The sequence below is a fragment of the Impatiens glandulifera genome, chromosome 9 (assembly GCF_907164915.1).
Source record: "Impatiens glandulifera chromosome 9, dImpGla2.1, whole genome shotgun sequence".
Lineage (NCBI taxonomy): Eukaryota > Viridiplantae > Streptophyta > Magnoliopsida > Ericales > Balsaminaceae > Impatiens > Impatiens glandulifera.
In genome coordinates, this window is record NC_061870.1 from 20,935,973 (window position 1) to 20,960,110 (window position 24,138).

Sequence of the window (24,138 nt, forward strand, 5' to 3'; positions counted from 1 at the left end):
AACAATAATCAATTAGCGCATACAACGATTTACTTTTATTCTACTTGTGACCTTCTCAAACGAAATATCTCATATATGGCAGATCTTTCTATTCTCTTCATTCCTTTCGATTCCTCTCCAGGATTGAATGAGTGCATTTCCATCTGAAGTTATATCTCTCCAAATATCTTCAGCGGTTCTACTTCTTCCACTGTGAGTTCTTGAATTTCTTTCTTTCCAGATATTGTAGATTACTACTCCAAAATAACATTTCAACATATTTACATAGAAGGATATTCCTTTTGCTTTATTCTTCATCCACTCTTGGATTTCTTCCCATATTCTTGGAAAGTTGATGATGTTCATGTTTGCATCATACATCCTCTAGATTTGTATTACAAAAGAGCATTCCTCAAATAAATGGTTTATGCTTTCCTCAACTCCCGAACATAGGACACAGTTGATATCAGGAATGTTTATATATTTTCGAATTCTGTCTTTTGTTGTCAACCTTTTCCTGTATACCAGCCAGAGAATAAATTGGTGACGAGGAATAATCTTTGGAGACCATACCACATTATGTCAATCTACCTCATGTCCTCTTGTTCTAACCATTTCCCATGCCTTTCTTATAATAAACTTCTCATTGCTTTCTGTTTTCCAGCTTATTTCATCATTATTTTCATTGAGTTGTTTCTGCCTCATTAGGTTTAGGATTCTATCACCTTCTGGAATACGCCTCAAAAGTGAATCTCATCTACCTTCATAGACGTCTCTAAATGAGTACTTGATGTATTCTCTTCTAACTCTGTTTCCTTGCATTTATTCTTTTAATATAATGAGAATATTATCCAGCCAAGGATCATGCCAGAATAGTACCCCTCTTTCATTTCCAATTGTGGTTTTCACCATTTGAAAGGCATCTTTTCTTGTTTTTAGGATTTTCTTCAATGACCATGTAATTCTTTCGTTGATGCTTAGTGTCCAGATACTCTGCTTCTTTCATAAATCTTCTATGCACCCATTTGACCCATAGGGAGTCTGCTCTTTGCTCCAACTCCCATAAGCTCTTGATGGTGAGTGCTTTGTTCCATTTAACACAACTTTTTATTCCTAGTCCTCCTTCTTCTATGGGAGTGCAAACATCCTCCCATTTGACTTTTTTTTTCCTCCTCTGCCTTGTGTTTCCCATATGTAGTCTCTCATGATTCTATCGAGTTCAGCCATTACTTTCTTTGTGATGACTATCTGTTGTGCCCAGTAGCCAATAATTCCAAAGATGACTCTTTTAACGAGCTCGATTCTACATGCATAAGACAGTTTTTTCGTAGCCCAACCCAAGACAGAATTTCTAACCTTTTCTACCAGTTGTCTAAAGTGATTGTATCTGAGTTGTTTTGATGACAGGGGTATTCCAAGGTATTTCACTAGTAGTTCACCTTCCTTGATTCCCATAATATTGAAAATGTTTTCTTTCCTTTCTTCATTAACCCCTCCATAGAAAGCCTGACTTTTGTCCTCATTGATGTATAGACCTGTAATACTCGAAAAGATTGTTAGAGTTTCTTTGATTATACTAACAGATTCAACATCCGCATAAGCCACAAAAAATAGATCATCTGCAAAACATATATGAGTTATTGCTTCTTCTTTACAGTACGAGTGAAATTTGAAATGATGACTTCTCAAAAGCATTTTTAAAATGCAGTCAAGAATTTCCATTATTAAGACGAATATGTAAGGAGATATAGGGTCTCATTGCCTTACTCCCCTTTCACCCTTGAAAAAGCCTCCATGAATACCATTCACGCTCACAACAAAGTGAGGAGTTGAAACACATTGCACAATCCAATTAATGAAAATAATTGAAAAACCTGCAACAAGGAGGAATTCGTGGATTGATCCCCATCTGATCGAGTCAAAAACTTTTTTAATGTCAATTTTGAAAGTCACACGTGGCGATATGTTTTTCTTGCCATATCCATTCAATAAGCTCTGCATGAGTAGGATGTTATGGGAAATAAAGCGTTTGAGAATAAATGCTGATTGCTCTAATCCTACAAGTTTATCAATAACTGTTTTCAAACGTTGCAAAATAATTTAATTTTATTAATTTTTAAAATTTAAAATTATTTTATACTTTAAATAATTATTAATACATTAAATACTAAATATATTATAATAATTTAATTTTGATAATATATATTTATAATTTCTACCCATATTACCATTAAATTATAATATATATTTATAAATATGCGAATTATAAATTCCTTAAATTTCTACTCACCTGTCCCAATTTTTCTCAAATCTACCTGCACTTTTCTCATTTACTTCCTCAAACTACCCATTTTTACATTAATATTCTCAAACTAAATATATTTACATTATCATTCAATTAATAAATTATTAACTAATTTTATTTAGATTATTTGAAAGTTTTAAAACATATTTTAAATAATTAACATTCAAATTATTATTTAGGAAACTATATCACTAGTGAAAAAGAGACCTTTATCGACATAATTTATCGAGGGTTTTATAAAACTCTCAGTAAATGCCCCGAAAGGAAGAAATTATTAGTTATTAAAATTAATTTCCAAGAGGTGTTTAAAACCTTCGGTAATGTGATTTTTACCGAACATTTTTACAAAACTTTTGGTAATACCACAAATCCCAAAGACGAAAATAATTCTAAGTGTTGGGTTATTTGCGAAGGTTTTTCAAATATCTCTAGGTTTTGACTCTCCAAAAAAACATAAAATAATTATATGTGTTGGGATGGTGTATTTGCGAAGATTTTTTTAATAAACTTTCGGTTTTGACTCTCCCCAAAAAACAAAAAATAATTTTAAGTGTTAGGATGAGAGTATTTGCGAAGGTTTTTCAAATATCTCTCGGTTTTGACTCTAAAAAAAACATAAAATAATTCTAAGTATTGGGATAAGGTATTTGCGAAGGTTTTTCAAACATCTCACGGTTTTGACTCTAAAAAAATAGAAAATAATTATAAGTGTTGGGATAGGATATTTGCGAAAGTTTTCAAATATCTATTGATTTTGACTCTAAAAAAACAGAAAATAATTCTAAGTGTTGGGATGGGTATTTACGTAGGTTTTTCAAATATCTATCGGTTTTGACTCTAAAAAAAAGCAGAAAATAATTATATGTGTTGAGATGGTGTATTTGCGAAGATTTTTTAAAAAACTCTCGGTTTTAACTCTCTCCAAAAAGCATAAAATAATTATAAGTGTTGGGATGAGGATTTGCGAAAGTTTTTTAAATATCTCTCAGTTTTAACTCTAAAAAATAGAAAAAATAATTCTAAGTGTTGGGATGGGATGGGGTATTTGTGAAGGTTTTTTAAATATCTCTCGGTTTTGACTCTAAAAAAACAGAAAATAATTCTAAGTGTTGGGATTGAGTATTTGCGAAGGTTTTTTTTAAATATCTCTCGGTTTTGACTCTCCCCAAAAAAAACATAAAATAATTCTAAGTGTTGGGATGGGGGTATTTGCGAAGGTTTTTCAAATATCTCTCGGTTTTGACTCTCCCCAAAAGACATAAAATAATTCTAAGTGTTGGATTGGGGGTGTTTGCGAAGATTTTTCAAATATCTCTCGGTTTTGACTCTCCAAAAATAAAATAAAATAATTCTAAGTGTTGGGATGTGGTATTTGTGAAGGTTTTTCAAATATCTCTCGGTTTTGACTTTCCCAAAAAAAAACATAAAATAGTTCTAAGTGTTAGAATGAGAATATTTGCGAAGGTTTTCAAATATCTCTCGGTTTTGACTCTCCCAAAACATAAAATAATTCCAAGTGTTGGGATGGGATATTTGCGAAAGATTTTTAAATATCTCTCGGTTTTGACTCTAAAAAAACATAAAATAATTCTAAGTGTTGTGATGGGGTATTTGCGAAGGTTTTTCAATAAGCTCTCGGTTTTGACTCTCCGTAAAAAACAGAAAATAATTCCAAGTGTTGGGATGGAGGTATTTACGAAGGTTTTTCAAATATCTCTCGATTTTGACTCTCTAAAAAAAACCGAAAATAATTTTAAGTGTTGGGATGGGGTATTTGCGAATGTTTTTTTAATAAATTATTGGTTTGACTATCCCCAAAAAAACAAAATAATTCTAAGTGTTGGTATAGGGGTATTTGCGAAGATTTTTCAAATATCTCTCGGTTTTGACTCTTAAAAAAATAGAAAATAATTCTAATTGTTGGGATGGGATATTTGCGAAGGTTTTTCAAATATCTCTCAGTTTTGACTCTAAAAAAACATAAAATAATTTTAAGTGTTGGGATGGGGTATTTGCGAAGGTTTTTTTAATAAAATCTTGGTTTTGAGTTTTGACTCTCCCTAAAAAAATATAAAATAATTCTAAGTGTTGGGATGAGGGTATAATTGCGAAGATTTTCAATAAACTATCAGTTTTGACTCTAAGAAAACAAAAACTAATTCTAAGTGTTAGGATGATCGTATTTGCGAAGGGTTTTCAATAAACTCTCAATTTTGGCTCTCCCAAAAAATAGAAAATAATTCTAAGTGTTGGGATGAAGGTATTTGTGAAAGTTTTTCAATAAACTCTCGGTTTTGGCTCTCCTCAAAAAAACACAAAATAATTTTAAGTGTTGAAATGAGGGTATTTGCGAAGATTTTCAATAAACTCTCGGTTTTGACTCTCCCCAAAAAACCTGTGTTAAAGTCAATATCGAAAGATTTTAATAAATCTCTCGCTATTTAATATTAAAACCGAAAGATTTACTAAAGTTTTTGGTATTTGTTTTTCATTAATTTGTTTTTTTCTATTTTAGGTTGTTTAAACTCCTAAACTAGTCAAGTGTGTGTTATTTTTGAAGTATAGGGATTGTGATTAATTTTATAAATGTATATGATTGTGTTTGATTATATAAAGAAGTGTATATGTTTGTGTTTGATGATAATATGAATGTGTGTAGAGTTTGATTATAAGGAAGTGTTGAGACTGTGTAATGTTTTAAAGATATGAAATGTATTAAATTAATGTTGTTCAAACTAATTAGAAAGTGAAATACCAATTAAATTAAAAAAATGAAGAAGTGAAATACCGAAAGATATCTAAACATCTTTCGGTTTTGAATGGTAATACCGAGAGATATACCCATATCTCTCGTTATTTGACATCACAAAACTGAAAGATATATAAAAATCTTTTGGTATTTCACTTTTTCATTTGTTAATTTAATTGGTCTTTAACTTTCTAATTAGCTTATCTAAACTCCTAACTAAGTTAATCAAGTGCGTGTGTTATTTTTAAAGTATATGGATTGTGATTAATTATATAAATGTATATGATTGTGTTTGATTATATAAAGAAGTGTATGTTTGTGTTTGATTATATTAAAGATGTGTATAGAGTTTGATTATAATAAGGATGTGTTTGATGATAATTAAGATGTTTTAAAATAGATAAATGTGTGTTGTTGATGTTTAAGATAAAAAATCTAAAGTTAAAACCGAGAGATTTAAGTATATCTTTCGGTGATAGAGGTCAAAGCCGATAGATATACCAAAATCTCTTGTTTTTTCCCTTTTAAAACTTTGTGTGAGATCCATCAAAATCGAGAGATATGCCTAAATCTCTCGATTTTTTCTCTCTTAAAAATTTGTGTGAGATCCATCAAAACCGAGATATGTACCCAAATCTCTCGGTTTTTTCCTTTTAAAAATTTGTGTAAAATCCATCAAAACCGAGAGATGCCCAAATCTCTCGGGTTTTCCCTTTTAAAAATTTGAGATCCATCAAAACCGAGAGATTTATGGTTTCTCAGCTCGAAAACGTCCGACGAACACCGAAAGTCGCCCTCGACGAACACTGGAAGCCGCCTCCCACGCCCTCGACGAATGCCGAAAGTCGCCCCATCGATCTACATGAAACTACCGCCTCCCACGCCCTCGATGAACGATGTCACTCTTCTTGGTTGCTCTATTCCTGCAAGGTTAGTTTCTTTGTTTATTATATGGTTAGGTTAGTTTAATGTTTGATTTAGGTTAGATTTAGGTTATATTTAATTTTGATTTATGTTAGGTTCACTTGTCATTTGAAGTTTTGCTTGGGGGGCTGTCCAGTATCGATGCATGTATCTCTCGGTTTTTCTTGCGATGGAAATACCGAGAGTTATTTGAAAATCTCTCAATTTTTCTTGTGAGGGAAAAACCGATAGTTTTTCAAATATCTCTTGGTTTTTCCCTCGCAAGAAAAAACGAGAGATTATTTATTTCTTGTGATTTTTACTTGCGAGGGAAAACTGAGAGTTTTTCAAATAACTTTCAGTTTTTCTCTCTAGTGTCTAAATTGAGAGATTTACGAAATCTCTCGGTAAACACCCAATTAAATTTTCCGAAATCGGCAATACCGACGAATGCTGAGAGTTACCCAAACTTTCGGTATTATGTCTATACCGACAAATATATGGCTATTACCGAGAGATTATACTCTCGGTAATAACCCTTTTTCCCACTAGTGTATGTTAAAATTTATATCTACACATCTTACATATTTAACATATTAATTAGTTTTTAAAATAACATATCTAACACAATTAACTTATTAAATTAATTTAAATTTTCTAAATTAAAATAAATTAATTAATAATCATATTTTATAATTTGTATTAACAATATAATTATATATATATATATATATATAAATAAATAATTAATTAATATAAGTGTGTCAAGACACGACATGACACATGAAAATAGGCATCGACACGATACGATTGAGTCAAAATTCTAGTCAGAATAACACAAAAAACATGAATTTAAACACGAATTAGCACGACACGAATAAGCTCATGAACACAAATTAGCACGACATGAAAGAGCCCGTGGATCATAATATTTGAGTGGGTCAAGACACGATACGACATGCATAAGATTGAGACACGACACGATTGAGAGTCTAACACGGCTTTCTTGAGTCGAATACGACCGTTTATTCACGATGCTATGTCCCAACCTGACCCAAACTTGAAAAAACCCCACTCTAACCCAATATTTTTCTAGTCGACTCTGGGTTGACGAGTCGAGTTCACTCATGACACCCCTATCAATAATCACTAACAAACTTCAATAACACCTAATTGAGTTATCATGATAAATTATAAATGAGGTATTCTCAAAGCTACTTATGTTATATAATTTTCATCATTTTCCTCAATGAATGCAGAATTCAAGAAAATAACTAACCACCTGATCCATTTCCAAAATAATAACAAGATCATTCCGTTAATAAAATAATTTAAAACTCACAAACTTTTCTTTCACAAAATTGCGTGGCATGATCAATATAAAATAGATAAGTTATACCAGTTAAAAATGATCAATAACCTTAACAAATTAATAAACAGTCCATAAATTAAATAAAAAAAAACTTATTTACCGTGAAAAATGAACATACCCATAATTCGATTGAAGTTTGAATTATGTTCACTCCATAAATATACCTTTATATAGATGTTTTAGAATAACAAGTTAATTCAAATCCCTGAAAATAAAATAGTTGAGGAAAAAAAATAATTAATTTACTCAGAAAAGTCTTTTTAACATTAACTAGATTTCTTAGCTCCCCGATATTCTAATATACCGAACTGTACTAGGTTTTGAGACCCGCTATTTTTCTTTTATTTCGGTGTAATAAGTTTTTTTTAAACAATTTATAACAAATCAATATATAATAATTTAAACGAATATGTTTTATCCAATGGATTTTCCCCGTTTTTTCTGCTATATATATCTTCGAGAAATAAAAATTAAAAAAAAAAAAAAAAACTGTTTTACCTTTTAAAAAAAAGTTTGCTTGCCGACATTATCATTGCTGGCTTTTTACCATAAACTGTTTGGTGATGGATTGAATTTCTAAACGTTTATTGATTAAATCCAAAGCATTGGGTTGTTCTTCAATCAATTGATTGATAATGAGATATCATAAAAGAGAAAACTGCTAAGATAGATAAAAATTACTAGTTATGAACATGACCAATGAAGTTGACAAGATATATAATATATAATACTAACAATTTTGGATTTTTTAACTTATAATTGTAAATAAATTAATTCAAATAACAAATAATTTTCTTTTAAGGGTCTAGTATTTATGGTTTATATTTCTTGTTGTTAATCCATTTTAAATTTATAATATTTTAGTATTCATACTAAGGATCTATCAAAATTTTGTATTAATTATTTCTTCAATTTAATAAATATTATTAAAATTTTCTCAAACAAAAAGAAATCTTACCAAAAATAATATTCCATTTTTAATGTATTAAAATATAGTTCTTTTTATCTTAAAAAAATATATATGTGAGGAAATGTTTGTATTTCTGGTTGATACCTTAATTTTAATGTAGTATATTTAGACAATATTATTTATATTAAATAGTATTTTTTTATTTATAAAGTTGTAATAATTAAAAGCAATTTTACTTATAACAACGGTATATCCATTATTAAAAGTCTCTTTAAATAAAAAAAACCAATAACAAAGTCGATAAATCAGTAAAAGTTATTTCACTATAGTAAAAGACAAATAACAACGTTATATCTTTATCATCATTAAAACCATAAACAAACGTCCTTACTTATCAAATTGTAATACCGAATAAGTTTTTTTTTTTTGAAAATAACTTATTAAAAGCAAGGGAAGAAAAACATAATATCCTGAAAACCCGAAGAAGGAAAACAAGAAAATGAAATGGAAGAATTAAGGATCAAATAACATATTTGATAAATTAAAGACAATCAGTAATAAAAAAATAAAAGCAGAGAAAAAAATAAGAAAAAATCAAAGAATGAAAAAAAAAAAGTAATGTTATAGAGTAGAAAGCAAGGTAGAATCGAATAATGAAAAAAGAAATGAAATTGATGAAACAAGAAATGTTGAAGAAGATAAACATAAAGACAAGATGAAGAAACAGAAGATAAAAACAAATATATAACAGAGAAGAAAAGTGAAAAGGAAACTAATGTTGTTAATCTTCAAACACGTAAAATTGAAGCATAGAAAAACAGTGACAAAACCCTGAAATAAACATTGAAAGCATGCATACATCATCATCTGTTTTAATTCAATATCCCTTCATGAAGAACGAAAAAGGAATGAGACGTGGAAGAAGACAATATGATAATAAAAAAATGCATACATAAAGACAACATAAGTTGTGATAGATAGATTGTAGTCTTTATTCATTATAATCTGCATGTATTTGTAATGTGATTTGACTGCTACTATTCATAAACTTTTAAGTCGTTTGTTTGTCATCTTATAATCAAAACTAAGTCTTAATTATTAATCATCCCACTTTTAGGGCTTCTTAATTAAATGTGTTTCTTCGTCTCATCACAATAAACTAATCAATAAACTAATGAAAAGATAAATAATATTATTATTTTTTTATGAAAATCAAATCTTGTTTTGAAAATATAATTTTGATATTTTACAAGACTTTTTTAATTTGTTGTCATTAGATTCTAATTAGAAATTGTGGACGAAAATAAAATTCTCAGTCAAATTAACCCGAAACTTTGTTAGACCATATTTAGACCACAAAGTATTATAAGAATATTCAAATGAGAATATAACATAGTAGAGTTAAAATAAATTTTGATAAGTAAATTAATTAGGAATGTGGAGAGAATAAATAATTACTATTACGTAAGCACGTTCCTCATGACAAATCACTATTACTTTATAAACAAATCCTAATAATTTTAGTCAAATAGACCTTAATTAATTAATTAATTAAATATATTCATGGTCAAACTCATACGTATGTTGTATAAATTATATTATTATTCAATTTCCAGAATTTCAATTTCAAACCTCAATATGTTTTTGATGCATGTCACCAAAAAAAAACACTTCGATTAAAGAGCATCATATCTAATAAACATATTCTAGTATCCCAAGATTTATAAAGCTCGATAAAAAATATTTGTATAGTCTCAATTTTTGTATTGTTGTAATTATAGATTATTATGTTTATATATTTCGTCACGTTTATTTACAAAAAAATGAAACGAGTTTACTTATGGGTGTTTTGCGCGTATAATTACTTCACCTACAAGTAATAAAACAATAAATAAAATATAATAATAGATGTTACATGTATAATGGAAGTTAATTTAATGTCAACAACCAATAAAAGAACTTGCAAAAGAAGAAATATTTTTCAAAAGTATGAATTATATGCGGAAAGAAACAAACATTGACTGCTGCATGCAGATACTTATTGTTAAATAAATAAAATATTATAAATTAACCAAATAAAGTCCTATAAGAATGGCAATATGTGACTTTATGTTTCTTTTAATGTAAATATATATATATGTTGATTTTTAATTTACAAATTAAAACTCAATCAATTGTCTGAATTTTGTCTTATTTCTTAATTTGCTTAATTTATTTCTTAAATCTATAGCTTTTTTGTTTGTTTGTTATACACAACAAATAAGAAAAAATGTTATTTGATTATGGACTAACACTTTATAGTATCTTCAAAATGAAAAAATATATATTTCAAATAAGTAAACTATAAATCATGACTAAGAGCCAAAAAATTGATTTGTACCAACCAAATCCAAATTAAAAAAATAATTTAAAAAAATAGTTTATGAATATATATATCCAATTATTTAATATCTATAATTGTTGAATCTTAAAATATATATATATTAAAACTTTATTTAGTCCTACTAATATTGAGTTTGATGTAAGGTCTTCATCAAATATAACCCACTCAGTATAATTAAATTTAAATTAAAAAAAAAAGTTCAACCTAATTTCACTTTTTCTATTGTTTAAGATATCACTTTAACCCATCAAATTATTATCTTAATATTGAATTCATTAGAGTAGTGATAGTGGCTTTTCTAATAGATGTAAAGTTTTTTTTATTCAATTTTCTCAAGCATTGTTATTAATGATTATTAAGACATGCTTACTAAATGATACTAGTTTTATTTATTTATTTATTTATTTATTTAAAAAAAACTAGCATGACACTCATAACAAACACGGGTCGACAATTTTGAACACGACACGAAACATGACCCGAACCGAACACGAAAAAATAAGGTTAGGGTCATGTATTTTTTATTTGGGTCAAAATCAGATCAAAATGTTTAACCTGATTAATAAACAGATTGAAATCGGATCGACCTGAAATGACCTAAAGTAGAGCCGATAACTCGTTTACAAGCTTCTTTTGTAAGATTTTTTGAAAACAGATTTGTGGTTTATCTTCATTTTTGTTTTGAGTTGATGTCATTTTAATTTGAAATAAAGAGATATGAATTAATTATATCGAGTTGGGTTCGAGTTCAATTAGATAAATCGGATCAATCAGATCGAGTTCGGGTCAATCACAAATAAATAGGTTAGGTTCATATTATAGATTTGACACGAATTACTAAACATGTCAGTTCAGACTAGTATTATTAAACCCGTTAACTTACCCATCCGAACTCGTCAACCTAAGACTTACCCGAATTATCATCAACTCGTAAACCCGTAAAATCATACTAATTTATTAAAATAAAAATAAAAACAATTATTGAGAGACTATGTATTTTTACTTATTGATACAGTAGCTTATTAGAAATAAATAAAAAAATCCAGAGAGATACGTGGGACGAGATGGAAGTTGTATGTTGTAGGGACAAGATATGACCACGTGTAAGAAGATGATGGGTAAAGAAGGAGAAAGAAACGGTACGTGTCCTTCAAAAGACACTGTTCCACAGCAAGTTTATATGGGAAGCACCTCATTCGATCATCATTTGTCTCTCCCAAATTCTCTCTTTCTTTCTCTCTCTCTCTCTCAAAACCTAACTCGAGAAGCTGCTGTTGTGGAGCCCAAATCGGTCCAAACCTTTGCTGGATTCACGCATCTTTACTTTGTTTTTAATCGCAAACTTGTCCGCCGACCAAGACCGACCTTAACTATTCACTCATCAATCATACCCACACAGGAACCGAAATTATCAATTTCTACTACTGGGTTTTTATCTCGATCTGTTCATCCAACTCTTTTCACTTCAGATCTTCCTAATTTCTCCATTTCTTCAAAGGTAAAGTTTCAACTTTTATGTAAAGCGGCGGCAATCCGTATATTTATTATTATTATTATTAAATGTCTTACCTTTCTTCTGTTTATATTTACAAATTCTGTTTCCTTTTTCTGTATATGTAGTTAGTTCCCGATTTGAAGAAAAAAAGGTGGGTGGAGGAGGGGAAATGCTGTTCTGTGCTAAATGAGGAGAATTTGTGGGTTAATTGTGTTGAAATGAGGTATGATACCTGTGTTAATGAACTTGCTAAGAGCTTGTTTCCAACCAAGAGCAGATCGGTACGCTCATCACTCTGGTTCAGAATCAGTTGGTCGTCAAGATGGTCTTTTGTGGTATAAAGATATTGGACAACACTCTAATGGTGAATTCTCTATGGCTGTAGTTCAAGCTAATAATTTGCTTGAAGATCAAAGCCAACTCGAGTCTGGCTCTCTTAGCACACTCGAGTTGGGTCCTTATGGAACTTTTATTGGTGTTTATGATGGTCATGGTGGACCAGAAACTTCAAGATACATCAATCAACACCTTTTTCAACATCTTAGAAGTAAGTTCTTGATTAAACCATCTTAATTTGTTATTTAAACTACTCTTATTTATGGAAAAAATATGCTTTTGAGCTATGGTTTATTTCATTCATACATATGTTGATGATTTTACTACTTTAAACTCCTATTTATTTTCATAAGTATGCATTGACCTTTGTGGCTAGGAAATGGGTAATTAGAGATTATAGAGATTTTGACCCCATTAAGGTAACTTAAGTGCTAATCCATCAATTAAAATATTCTTATTTTACTTTTTATAACATTTTACTATAATTAATTACAAATTATATTTTAATCATAAAGATTTTAAAAAAGTGAGATTTTTTTTATAAAAGACTTAAAATGTAAATATTTTTGATGTTATTTTTGTTAATGAATTGAGTAATGAAATTGACGTCTAGATTGATAAATTATAGTTTATCAGTTTGAAATTATTTGAAAAATCTCTACCAAACAAGTTTTAATCTATTAAAATTTTCATTTTTTCCTTATTTTTTCTTTTGAGATATTATTTTCGGAAATCTGAGCTGTAATTAACTGCTCTTGTTTGTTTCTTTTTCTTGGTAAGTTTTGAATGAATTTCCTTATAAAAAGGGAGAAAGAAAGTATGCAGTAGAATGAATGCATTTATCATGTAACCTTTCCTTTTTGAGTATGAATCCAGCATTAATTTTCAAAATATACAGGATTTACATCAGAGAATCAATCAATGTCAGTGGAAGTAATAAGGAAAGCATTCGAAGCAACTGAAGATGGGTTTTTGTCAGTTGTCGCTAAACAATGGTCAGTGAAACCACAAATTGCTTCGGTTGGATCATGCTGCCTAGTTGGGGTGATTTGCAGTGGGAATCTTTACATTGCCAATCTTGGCGATTCTCGTGCTGTTTTGGGAAAGACTGTGAAAGCAACAGGGGAAGTTGTGGCGATCCAGCTTTCAGCTGAGCACAACGTGGCTATAGAGTCCGTTAGACAAGAGCTGCAATCTTTGCACCCTAATGACTCGCAGATAGTAGTTCTAAAGCACAATGTTTGGCGTGTGAAGGGACTTATACAGGCAAGTCACTTATTTTGATTCATCTCTGTTTTATCAACACGAGTTCTCACATTGTTTGTTAAAGTTGCATCCCAATTCAAAACCAACTCAAAAATCAAATGAAACAATCATCAAGAATAAGCAAGGCTAGGATTAAGAAGAATCTATAAATTACATCTTAACTAGTTTATGTGTAGGTTTTATGTCGATTGATTGAGTAGTTTCCTGATAACTTATGACAACACATGTTATAACTTGAACTAAACTGTTTGTTGATAAAAAAAAATTTACCATTATGTTGCGATCTTCGTGATTTTTTGGATCAATGAAATGAGTTTTATTGAATAAGAAAAAGAAATTAAATCTTAATTGAAGTGGTAAGAGTTTTGAAACGCAAATGGCACTTAAGTCACCTTAATTGAAATGTTGTGCTAGCCTCCTTTATAAGAAAAACCATAATTTAAACAAAAAATAAATTTGTTATTCTTAACTCTATTATATCTTGTTTGTTTGCAGATTTCAAGGTCCATAGGCGATGTATATTTAAAGAAGGCTGAATACAATAGAGAGCCGTTGTATGCCAAGTTTCGACTTCGTGAGCCATTTAGTAGACCACTCTTGAGCTCAGACCCAACAATCACGGTTCATCAAATCCAGCCATATGATCAATTTATTATTTTTGCATCGGATGGCCTCTGGGAGCAGTTAACCAACCAGGAGGCTGTTGATTTCGTTAGAAACCATCCTCGCAATGTAAGATAACACATCCCAATCAAGTTATCAATATTTTAATATAAAAAATGAAAGAATTACATCAAACAACCCCTTATTTAGATATAATGTGATAATTCGCAGGGAATTGCGAAAAGGTTGGTGAAAGCTGCACTGCAAGAAGCAGCGAAGAAGAGAGAAATGAGATACTCGGACTTGAAGAAGATAGATCGAGGGGTGAGAAGGCATTTTCACGATGACATAACAGTTATTGTTGTGTTTTTAGATACGAATATGGTGAGCAGGGCTGGTTCATTCAAGAGCCCTAACCTTTCGGTGAAGGGTGGTGGAGTAAGTCTTCCTTCTAATACTCTGGCACCTTCTAATTGAGAGAAGGTTTAAGGTTTTACTTGAAATTCTGAAATGCTGCTAGCTGAAATAGTAGTACTAGTAGTATATGTATTTGACTTTTGTTATCTAAAAAAATGTGAATATACTTTGGTGGTGGGAGCAGCAATAATTGTTTTAGAGTAACTTCTATGTAACTGCTAGTATTTTACTTTGGGTTTTTTTCTTGATCCAAGAAAACTCAGTATTTTACTACTTCAATATTCAGCTTGAAATCTAGTGTTGTTATTTCTTTGCTCTTTCTAGCTTTCCTTCCATTGTTTGGGATAATGTAAATCATTGAATTGGAAATGACCCAGAAAAAACTCTCTTTGAGAAGGAGTACATGTCAATTACTGTATTGATTATCAATACTTTTATTTTTCTTCCTTTAAGTACTATTTCATTGATGTTAGGCATGGCAAAATTTCGTGTTTGATCCGAAGAGACCCGAATGAATCAGTTTCAATCAGTTGGGTATCCGACCCGACACTTTAGACCTCTTCTTTTTGATTTGTTAAACATTATTTTTAACTTGTTTAACCTTCTTTTTAATATTGTTAATATTGTTTCAGTTTAACATGTTTTTTGGTCTATTTTCGGGTACCCTAACTCGAAATTCAAACATAATACCAAAATAGAATGTTTTTAAGTTAAAATGAATCATAAATATGGGATGCTTTTTAGTATATAAAATAAATTATCTTCACACTTAAAATAAAATCTCACACATCGGAAGATGATTGGAGTTAAAAGTTTTTTAGTCTATAAAAAAATTATTTTTTGATTTATTGCACATTATACTTGTATCTCTTCTTTTTTATTAATCAATAATTTTAATAATTTTAGTGCTAGGAGATTAAACAATATTTTGACGAATTCCTTTATCAATTCTTTAGTGTGCTTTTTCTTATTTTTCTTTCTTTTTATCATGTTAATTTTTTCCAACAAATTAGACCTGATAGGCCTTTTAAACATTTTTTTTAATGTTTTCATATGATTACATTGTGTTATTTGGGATTCTTTTATGTGTTCTTTCTTATTTTTCTTTAGTGGGTTTTTTTTAATTTTCCCAACAAATTAGACATGATAGACCTTTCTAAACAATTTTTTTTTAATGTTTTCATTTTATAACATTGTGTTATCTGAAATTCTTTGGTGTGTTTTTTCTTATTTTTCTTTTGTAGTATTCCCTAACAAATTAGACATGATAGGGCTTTTTTTTTTAAACAAAAAATTATGTTTTCATATTATAATATATTATTTGATACAAAACTATGTGATATGAACACTTTTGTCTTATTTATTTGTCAAAAGAATTACATCTTAAATTATTAATTTTTCACCAGTTTCATCTTTTTTTCATCATACTTTTATTAGAGATGTCAATGGAAACTTTTATATATATATATATATATGATATTATATACACATACTTGTGGGTTAGGATTATGTGAAATCCAAAACCTAATTTTATTAATATTAAATGATATATATATATATATATATATTAATATTTTTTTAGTTAACAATTTATCCTTTTAAATTCTTAATCATTATAATAAATATATCATTATATAACATTTCAAATTAACTTAAAAAAATTATTTTTCATGAATCTTCACATCTATATATATAATGATGCTTAATTTTTAAAGTGTCCGGATTGTCGGGTCGAGAGTTGTGGTTAATTTAGATACTTGGGTCGAATTGTGGGTTGACCCGCCTTTAAATTTAAAACGGTTAAAAATAAAATAAAAAATGTTAGAGGTATGTTTCGAACTTGCAACTTAACAAAGCAAATACAATTCTTTAACCAACTAGGCTACAAAGACTTTATATTTTAAATTCAACACCAAATTTGATAAACGCATGACGTTTTAATATTAATATAAGTTTAACTTTTTAACTAACTAAACTATATATATATATATAATGATATTTTTAAAGTGTCCGGATTGCCGGGTCGAGAGCTGTGGTTAATTTGGATACTTGGGTCGGATTATGGGTTGAACCATCCATAAACTTAAAACGGTTAAAAATAAAATTAAAAATGTTATTCGTAACTTTTTTCACAGTTTTTTATATTATTACTCGTACAAATGCACGGACTAAATGCTAGTTTATTTAATAACAAAATGTGATTTCTATCTTCTCATTCTTTTTATTTTCAATTTTATCTCCTCATTCTTTCTCTTCAACATCTTTCTTATACATAAATATTTTTTATTTGAAAAATGAAGAATGAGAATTGAAAATAAATAAAAATGAGAAAATAGAAATAACATTTTATTATTAAATAAATATGAAGATGAATAATTATGAGAAATAAAAAAATTGTTAACGGTGAAATGTATATAAATATAATAAATAGTATATTTATTAGAATGATTAAGAATTTGAAAAGTCACTTTATTAAAAAATATATATATATATATATATTATATTAATATATATATTTTTTTTAATATTAATAAAAACGAGTTTTTGTTTGACACATTCCTCGTCCCTAACTCACATGCATCGGATATATGAGTTCCTATTGACATCTCAAATAAAAAGTATTACGAAAAAAAGACAAAAATCGTTTTAAAATGTAATTTTTTAACAAATTTAAATAAGATAGGAGTCTGGTTTTATAATGGCTCAAAAATCACATAGTTTTGTACCAAATAACACAATGTTATAATATGAAAACATTAAAAAAAAAATTGAAAAGGCCTATCATGTCTAATTTGTTGAAAAACTAACTGAATAAAAAAATCAGAAAAAACACACTAAAAAATTTGATAAACGTACCGAACACTAATACTATCAATTAATAAGAAAAATATATACAAATATTAGAGGTAATAAAAAAAAATGAGAGTTTATTTTATAGATTAGGAAATTTCCTACCCATCATTTTTCGATATGAATTCTATTTTAATTGTGAAAGAGTTTCTTTTATATATTAAAAAACTTTTCTCACTCCATTATCTTTATATGGGGATTCTAATTATGCTAAAAACAATACAATTATTATTTTTATTATTACTTTTTTATAATTTTATTATAAAACTTTGTTAAAAAAAATAGAAAATGAAAATAACATTTTGTTATTAAATAAGTATTCTTCATCTTCTGCGTCTTTCTTATAACATAAGTATGAGTATTATTCATTTGAAAATGAAGAATGAGGAAAAAAAAAATGAAATAAAATAAAAAAATAGAAATAATATTTTGTTATTAAATAAATATGAAATGAATAATCATAAGAAATAATTTTTTTGTTAACACAAAATGTGGATAAAAATAATAAGAAATGATAAAGAGTGAGAATTGGTATGAGAAATGATTGACATCAAATTTTCACTCTTTATTACTCATATAATAAATGGTTTATTTATTATAATAATAGTTTATATATATATATATATATATTAATATTAATATTAATAAATTCGGGTATTTGGTTTCGGGTTTGACATACTCTCCATCCAGACTCGAACCTAATCGGATAACATTTTATTTTCCAGATTCCATATCCGATCCCGATTTAAAATACCCGACCCTAATTATCGGGTACCTACGAGTATCAAATATACGGGTACCTATTGACATCCCTATATAGGGTACTAGCCTACCTAAGGAGTGGTTTAACCACACCCGTGAGAAGTAGTAAGAATGCGTAAATGTCATAATTCGAAAGCGGCTTGACTTCCTTGATCGAAAAAGCCTTAATAAGGTGGATCAGACCAATTAGGATAAAGAGCTTCGAAAGCTCCCGGAAAGAGAAGAAAGAGGAGGAGTGGTAGGAGTGGTACCAAGCCGATAGGCCAACATCTGTTGAAGCATTGGTAGCTACATATTCAGAACAAGAAGTTCTTATCTTATTAACAAAGAGATCGTCCATTGAGCGAAAAGACTTATTCGAATCTCTCCTACTTTTATACTAGTCATATTATAGGAACACTTCTAAGATTTGAGTGTAGAAATACAATGTTTTTTACGACACTAAGCCAAGATCATACAATATGTAATTTTCTCTACCTCATTAACCAAACTTGTTCAATAAAGGATCATGATTAGAAATGATTATGACATTAAAAAAGAACATTCTTGACATAGATCCAATTTGTACAAGAGAGATCATATAATACATGATCATCTTCTTCTTCTTCTATATTAGATACAGAGAAACCAATAACTGAGAAAAGAGAATAAATTCACCTATAATGGTAGCCGGAGAATGAATCCCAAGAAACGGGACAATGTCTACCTGCAACCAACTTTCAACACCCGACCCAACAGCCGCACCCGCTACAAGACCACCTATAGTTATAACCGTTGCTTTCCCTGCATATCAAACATACTTCTTCATAATTCAAATCAATCAATCATTCAATCGTGCTAAAGCTTTCATCATTCTTCTTTTTACCTAATTTAACCTTCTTTTTCGTCATGAAGTACAATGATGCGCCAAAGCTAGTAGCCAAGATCAGTCCAGGAACATCGTAAGCGGAATTAGATGAAGTTGCAGCTCCATTGGCGTAACACAGAACCATTAGAACTCCATATGCACCTGCCTGTAAACCCAAATCACGATTAACCGATGGAGTATCAATTGAGATGGGAGCGTTTCTTGTCGTAGCCTGAAACCATCGAGTTACTGAATTAACTCCGGCTGGAGCGGTTATGGGTTTTACGTCGGCGTATCGAACCTTGCTATTTTCAACTTTCCCAGATCGCCTTTGTGATAGACTTTGCATTAGCAGCATATCGTATGCTGCCTCTACCTAAAATTTGTAGAAAAAAACAAAATTTCATGTAATCTAAGCCAAGCTAAGCAATTTGAACAGAGTAATAATGGATGGATCTACTGGAAACCTGGGCAATCGCTTGTTCGTCGTCTTTGCAGGTAGCAAGAATGAGATTCTTTGCTTTCAGTATATCTTCAAAAGAAGCTCCTTCCTTTACACCCAACAACTTCAAAGCGTTTTCAACCGACATCTCAGATGAAGCTGAATCGTCGGCTCTGGACCCAGCTAATAGCACCGTTGATAGAGCGCGACGGGAGGGAGGATGAGGAGGAGGAGGAGATGACGCTACTCCAATTCCCCATCTCCAGTTCCTTGTTACTTTATAGCCGGAATTCCAAGAACACGTTGTGGGTCGTCGAGACCGCGCGGGATCGAGGCGGAGCAGGGCGCGGTTGGTCGGGATCGAAACTGCAGCGGCCATATTGTGGTATTTGGAACAGTTTTGCGTGGCTTAGAACTTTGAATGGTTCCTCTTCTTCCTCTCTCTGTTGTATAGGTCATATCATTATCAAAATCAAAATGCATTTAATAGTCAATAGTATAAAATTAGAAGCTTTTTTACCCTAGCTGTGGACCCATGGTTTTCTTCTTCTTCTTCTGGGTAAATTTCTTAGGTTTACCTTTCTCCATTATTAGTCTTGACAAGCTAATGGTAACCGTTGTTTTGGCCATTTCGTGGCTTACCCACAATCAAACAAATCGAAATCAATCAACAATTCCTCTCTTTCGTGGTTAGAAAGCTATGAATCTCTTTCTCTCTTGCCCAGAAAGTAGAGAAAGAGAAGATGCTGGCTTATTGGAGTACTGTTTCTCCCTTTTTCTCACATGGACAAAGAAACAGATTCTCCTGCAAATCAGATGACCTTCAAACTCCAACCGCCGTTCCTCAGCCCAAGAAGAGGGCAGTGGTCATCGGCTCTGGCTGGGCTGGCCTTGGCGCTGCTCATCACCTCTGTAAACAGGTTTGTTTCCCCTCTACACTTATCTTCTTCAACTGTTTACCAATATCATGTATTGAAATTGAAGCATGCAAATGGAAAATTGGTTCAGGGACTTGATGTAACAGTTCTAGAAGGTGGTTATGAATCAGAGTTAAGCAGGATAACATCTAGCCCAGATGAATTCGGAATGAGAGGTGATTATATATATATACATATAGCAGTTTCTGAAGTGAACTGAAGAAGAAACATCGCCATTTTTTAACTGAAACCTAGTTTTATAAGCTTTGTGTAAGGCTTCTCGTATCCATATCGGAATATTTTTGCCCTTGTTGAAGAGCTTGGGATAAAGCCATTCACAAACTGGACAACATCTGCCCAGTATTCAGCAGATGGATTATTGGAGGTAAAGTGTGGAAACATCTGCTTTATATAGAAGATTTGAAGTAAAAAGGTACCCAATTAAACTAGAGCTTGTTTACAGGTCAAGTTCCCGGTTTTGCAAGATTTGCCTCAATGGCCAACTCCATTAGGGACTTTATTATACACTCAGGTCTGCACTTAAAAAAAACATTCTTCATACATGTTGTTCTTTATGGTTGTGTATTTCTTGTTGAATGTATCGTGTCCAATTCAATTGCTTGTAGTTTGCTCGACTCGATTTGCTAGATCGATTAACATCACTTCCTTTAATGGCTGCTGGTAAGCTCTCCCATCCTCAATTAGATAAGCTTATAGTTCAAAATTGACCATTTCTCTGGTTTCAGTTGTGGATTTTGACAATACTGATGATGCTTGGAGAAGATATGATTCAAGTACCATCTTAATTTCTTTCATTGGTTAATCAAGATAACTTTTGTTTTCATAGAAAGATTTTGACTTGTTAGTTAAGTTAGTTACTGCAAGGGAACTTTTTAAACAATTTGGATGCTCGGAAAAGCTGTATAGTAGTGTTCTTGATCCTCTACTTCAAGTGGGATTGTTTGCACCGGCTGAGCAATGTAGTGCAGCCGCCACTCTCGGAATGCTGTACTATTTTGTTCTTGCCCACCAGGTTTGGTTTGCAAGAAAGATATTGTGAATTTGCTTTTCCTTTATTGGGTTAAGAACAAAAATTGATAAATGATAAATCTTGAAATGACAGAAAGATTTTGATTTTGTTTGGACCCGTGGGACGGTTAAAGAGAAGATCTTTGATCCATGGATTGACAATCTGAAAGGAAAAGGTTGCAAGTTTTTGAATGGTAGAAGAGTAACTGATTTTGGTTATAACGATGAAACGGGGTCCATCTCTGAAGTGGTTTGCGGTAAAGAAAGTTTGAAAGCCGATGCTGTAGTTTTGGCTGTTGGAATTGGAATGCTTCAAGAAATCGTGAAAAGCAGTGCGGTATTATCTAGAAGAGAGGAATTTCTGAAAGTTCTTAACTTGTCTTGCACCGATCTGCTCACAGTTAAACTGCAGCTTGACAAGAAGGTATATTTTCGCGGGTATATTCAAAGATTGAAAAAAGAAGTGAACTGATATGAGCATATAACCAGGTTAATATACCAAATGCAAGCAATGCCTGCTCTGGACAGGATGATGATTCGTATGCATGGACTTTTTTCGACTTGAACAAGATTTATGACGATTATAAAGAAGAAGAATCCTCGTTCATACAAGCCGACTTTGTAAGCATACCAATATTATTTTCTTTTCGATATTCTGTCACTGCTTGATAAGAATATAATGGCTAATTTCATTTCTACATGTAATAGTTTAATGCCAATGAGTTGCTGCCTCTGAAGGACGAGGACATAGCTTCGAAAGCATTGTCATGTCTATCGAAATGCATCAAGGGAATTGATGGTGCCACGATCATTGATAAGGAAATCGGCAGATTTCCAAGATCTTTGACTCGATATTTCCCAGGTTTCAATACTTTTTCTAGAATGTTGTAATGAAAAAGGGAATTTGCGCATCTCAACTTGTGATTTTTCTTTTGGTGTTTCATTTTTTTAAGGTTCATACAAGTACATGATGCGGGGAACTACTTCCTTTTCGAATATGTTTATGGCTGGAGATTGGATTATGAGCAGACATGGATCTTGGTTACAGGTTTATAGGATCTTTGATCATTTTTCATCAACTTTTTCGGTCATTCCATCTAACTTTGGCTGATTTTTTCAGGAGAAATCGTATGTGATGGGGATTGAAGCTGCCAATCGTGTGGTGGATTATCTTGAAGAAGGGAACTTTGCCAAGATTATGCCGGTTGAAGAAGATGAATCCCATATTCAATATCTGCGTAGTCTTAGTAGAAGCTTTAGCGATTTGAAATTGCAACTTCCATGGTCTGACTTCTTCATCCAATGAGGTTTTTTGGACAGTTTATTTGGAATATAGTCTTCTTTTATATACATGTATAAATTAAACATGGATACATAATTTGATATTTTGTTTTATTTATTATTTAAAGGACATTTCTCTCCTTACGAAATAAAGTTTAATGTAAGCTAATCCAATAATGGAACTACGGAATCTGTAGCATGTTTACCCCCCTTTAGATAATGCATCCGATGGAAGAAGGCTAGCTTTCGTTAGGGAATTTCTCATCACAGAAGGAACGAAGTAGCTTGATCGAAGATAAGAGAGAGAGGATAAACCCATACGGGATGGATGATATGATAGTACTTTATAGCACAGTTTACCTGTCATTGATAGGGGCCTGGTATTATGGTTGAGCAAGTAAACAACTACCTTGATTTCAAAGCGCAACCGCTGTTCAAAGAATATCAATGCGGCGGGAGTATAACAACGGCATTAATAATTAGAATTCGGAAACCTTTGTCAGTGAAGTCCCTCTCTCGAAAAAAGCTTAGCCATCGTAGAGCGGTCGACCTAAACGAGAGACGATACGGACGAGTCATAAGCGCGGTCGGGGGTCCCATCAAGCGCTTTCTCCAACTTGCTTGCTCGCGGGTTGGCCCAATTTATTCTTATCTATATTCCTCAACTTGTACTTGATCGTCATTATGTGATAATCCCCTTTCTTTTGAAACGGAGTCTAACTCTCCCTCGAGTTCACTTCCATTAAAGATACCGAACCAAGTCTCTACTAAAGTGAAATCCGCCCCTTTTCATTCATAAGGATGAGCAGAGCGAAGTCGTGTTGTCAATGGCGCTAGAAAAGCAGGATGGGTATGTCTTTTTTAGTATCGGAATTTGTATCGTTTCTTTTTTCACAACTCAGATTTGAATTTGTGTTGTATTTTGTTTGGTGCGTCATCTTATATGGTAAGATTGGCCGTTTTTACTTATGTCATCTGACTGTATTGGTGATTATTTCTCGGGTTTGTTGTTTATCTATTTTTAATAGCAAATGAGATAAAATTATTAAATATGAATTTATTTTTTATATTTTCAATAATGAGTTATTGAATTTAATCTTTCATATGAAGATTCTTTTATAGGTGTCCTCAAATAATTTTTAAAAGTTTTTATTACTATTTCGATCCTATATAAATTAGAATAATGATAAGAGCGACGTTGAGGACAGTGACCCCTACTTTCAAAATCATAGAGATTGAAAGTCATTCTGTCCTGAACATGATTTTCTCTTTATAACTTTTTACATGATAAT

The 24,138-nt window shown here is 30.9% G+C and overlaps 3 protein-coding genes across 3 annotated transcripts; 2 read left to right on the top strand and 1 right to left on the bottom strand.

Annotated features, from left to right (window-relative positions):
* Positions 1-11,817: 11,817 nt before the first annotated feature.
* LOC124914515 (probable protein phosphatase 2C 46) lies at positions 11,818-15,020 on the top strand. The gene is made up of 5 exons (XM_047455087.1): positions 11,818-12,099; positions 12,222-12,643; positions 13,331-13,698; positions 14,194-14,430; positions 14,533-15,020. Exons 2-5 carry the CDS (start codon positions 12,322-12,324, stop codon positions 14,776-14,778), a joined length of 1,173 nt encoding a protein of 390 aa, XP_047311043.1. The 5' UTR covers positions 11,818-12,099; positions 12,222-12,321; the 3' UTR covers positions 14,779-15,020.
* Positions 15,021-18,839: 3,819 nt separating this feature from the next.
* On the bottom strand, positions 18,840-20,083 carry LOC124913992. Its single transcript, XM_047454452.1, has 3 exons — positions 19,645-20,083; positions 19,196-19,553; positions 18,840-19,113 (listed from the first exon to the last, which is right to left on the bottom strand). Exons 1-3 carry the CDS (start codon positions 19,996-19,998, stop codon positions 18,938-18,940), a joined length of 888 nt encoding a protein of 295 aa, XP_047310408.1. The 5' UTR covers positions 19,999-20,083; the 3' UTR covers positions 18,840-18,937.
* Positions 20,084-20,266: 183 nt separating this feature from the next.
* On the top strand, positions 20,267-22,933 carry LOC124913991. Its single transcript, XM_047454451.1, has 12 exons — positions 20,267-20,539; positions 20,628-20,712; positions 20,812-20,921; positions 21,000-21,068; positions 21,163-21,217; positions 21,283-21,330; positions 21,412-21,569; positions 21,660-21,989; positions 22,055-22,186; positions 22,274-22,427; positions 22,519-22,613; positions 22,686-22,933. Exons 1-12 carry the CDS (start codon positions 20,363-20,365, stop codon positions 22,869-22,871), a joined length of 1,599 nt encoding a protein of 532 aa, XP_047310407.1. The 5' UTR covers positions 20,267-20,362; the 3' UTR covers positions 22,872-22,933.
* Positions 22,934-24,138: the final 1,205 nt, after the last annotated feature.

Coding starts and splice junctions, on each gene's coding strand:
- LOC124913992 (XM_047454452.1), bottom strand. CDS start 19,998: ATGGCCGCTGCAGTTTCGATCCCGACCAACCGCGCCCTGCTCCGCCTC. Junction 19,554..19,644: donor ACGAACAAGCGATTGCCCAG/GTTTCCAGTAGA, acceptor TACAAATTTTAG/GTAGAGGCAGCATACGATAT. Junction 19,114..19,195: donor GAAAAAGAAGGTTAAATTAG/GTAAAAAGAAGA, acceptor TTTGATATGCAG/GGAAAGCAACGGTTATAACT.
- LOC124914515 (XM_047455087.1), top strand. CDS start 12,322: ATGATACCTGTGTTAATGAACTTGCTAAGAGCTTGTTTCCAACCAAGA. Junction 12,644..13,330: donor CCTTTTTCAACATCTTAGAA/GTAAGTTCTTGA, acceptor CAAAATATACAG/GATTTACATCAGAGAATCAA. Junction 13,699..14,193: donor GTGTGAAGGGACTTATACAG/GCAAGTCACTTA, acceptor GTTTGTTTGCAG/ATTTCAAGGTCCATAGGCGA.
- LOC124913991 (XM_047454451.1), top strand. CDS start 20,363: ATGCTGGCTTATTGGAGTACTGTTTCTCCCTTTTTCTCACATGGACAA. Junction 20,540..20,627: donor CTCATCACCTCTGTAAACAG/GTTTGTTTCCCC, acceptor AAATTGGTTCAG/GGACTTGATGTAACAGTTCT. Junction 21,218..21,282: donor ACTTCCTTTAATGGCTGCTG/GTAAGCTCTCCC, acceptor CTCTGGTTTCAG/TTGTGGATTTTGACAATACT.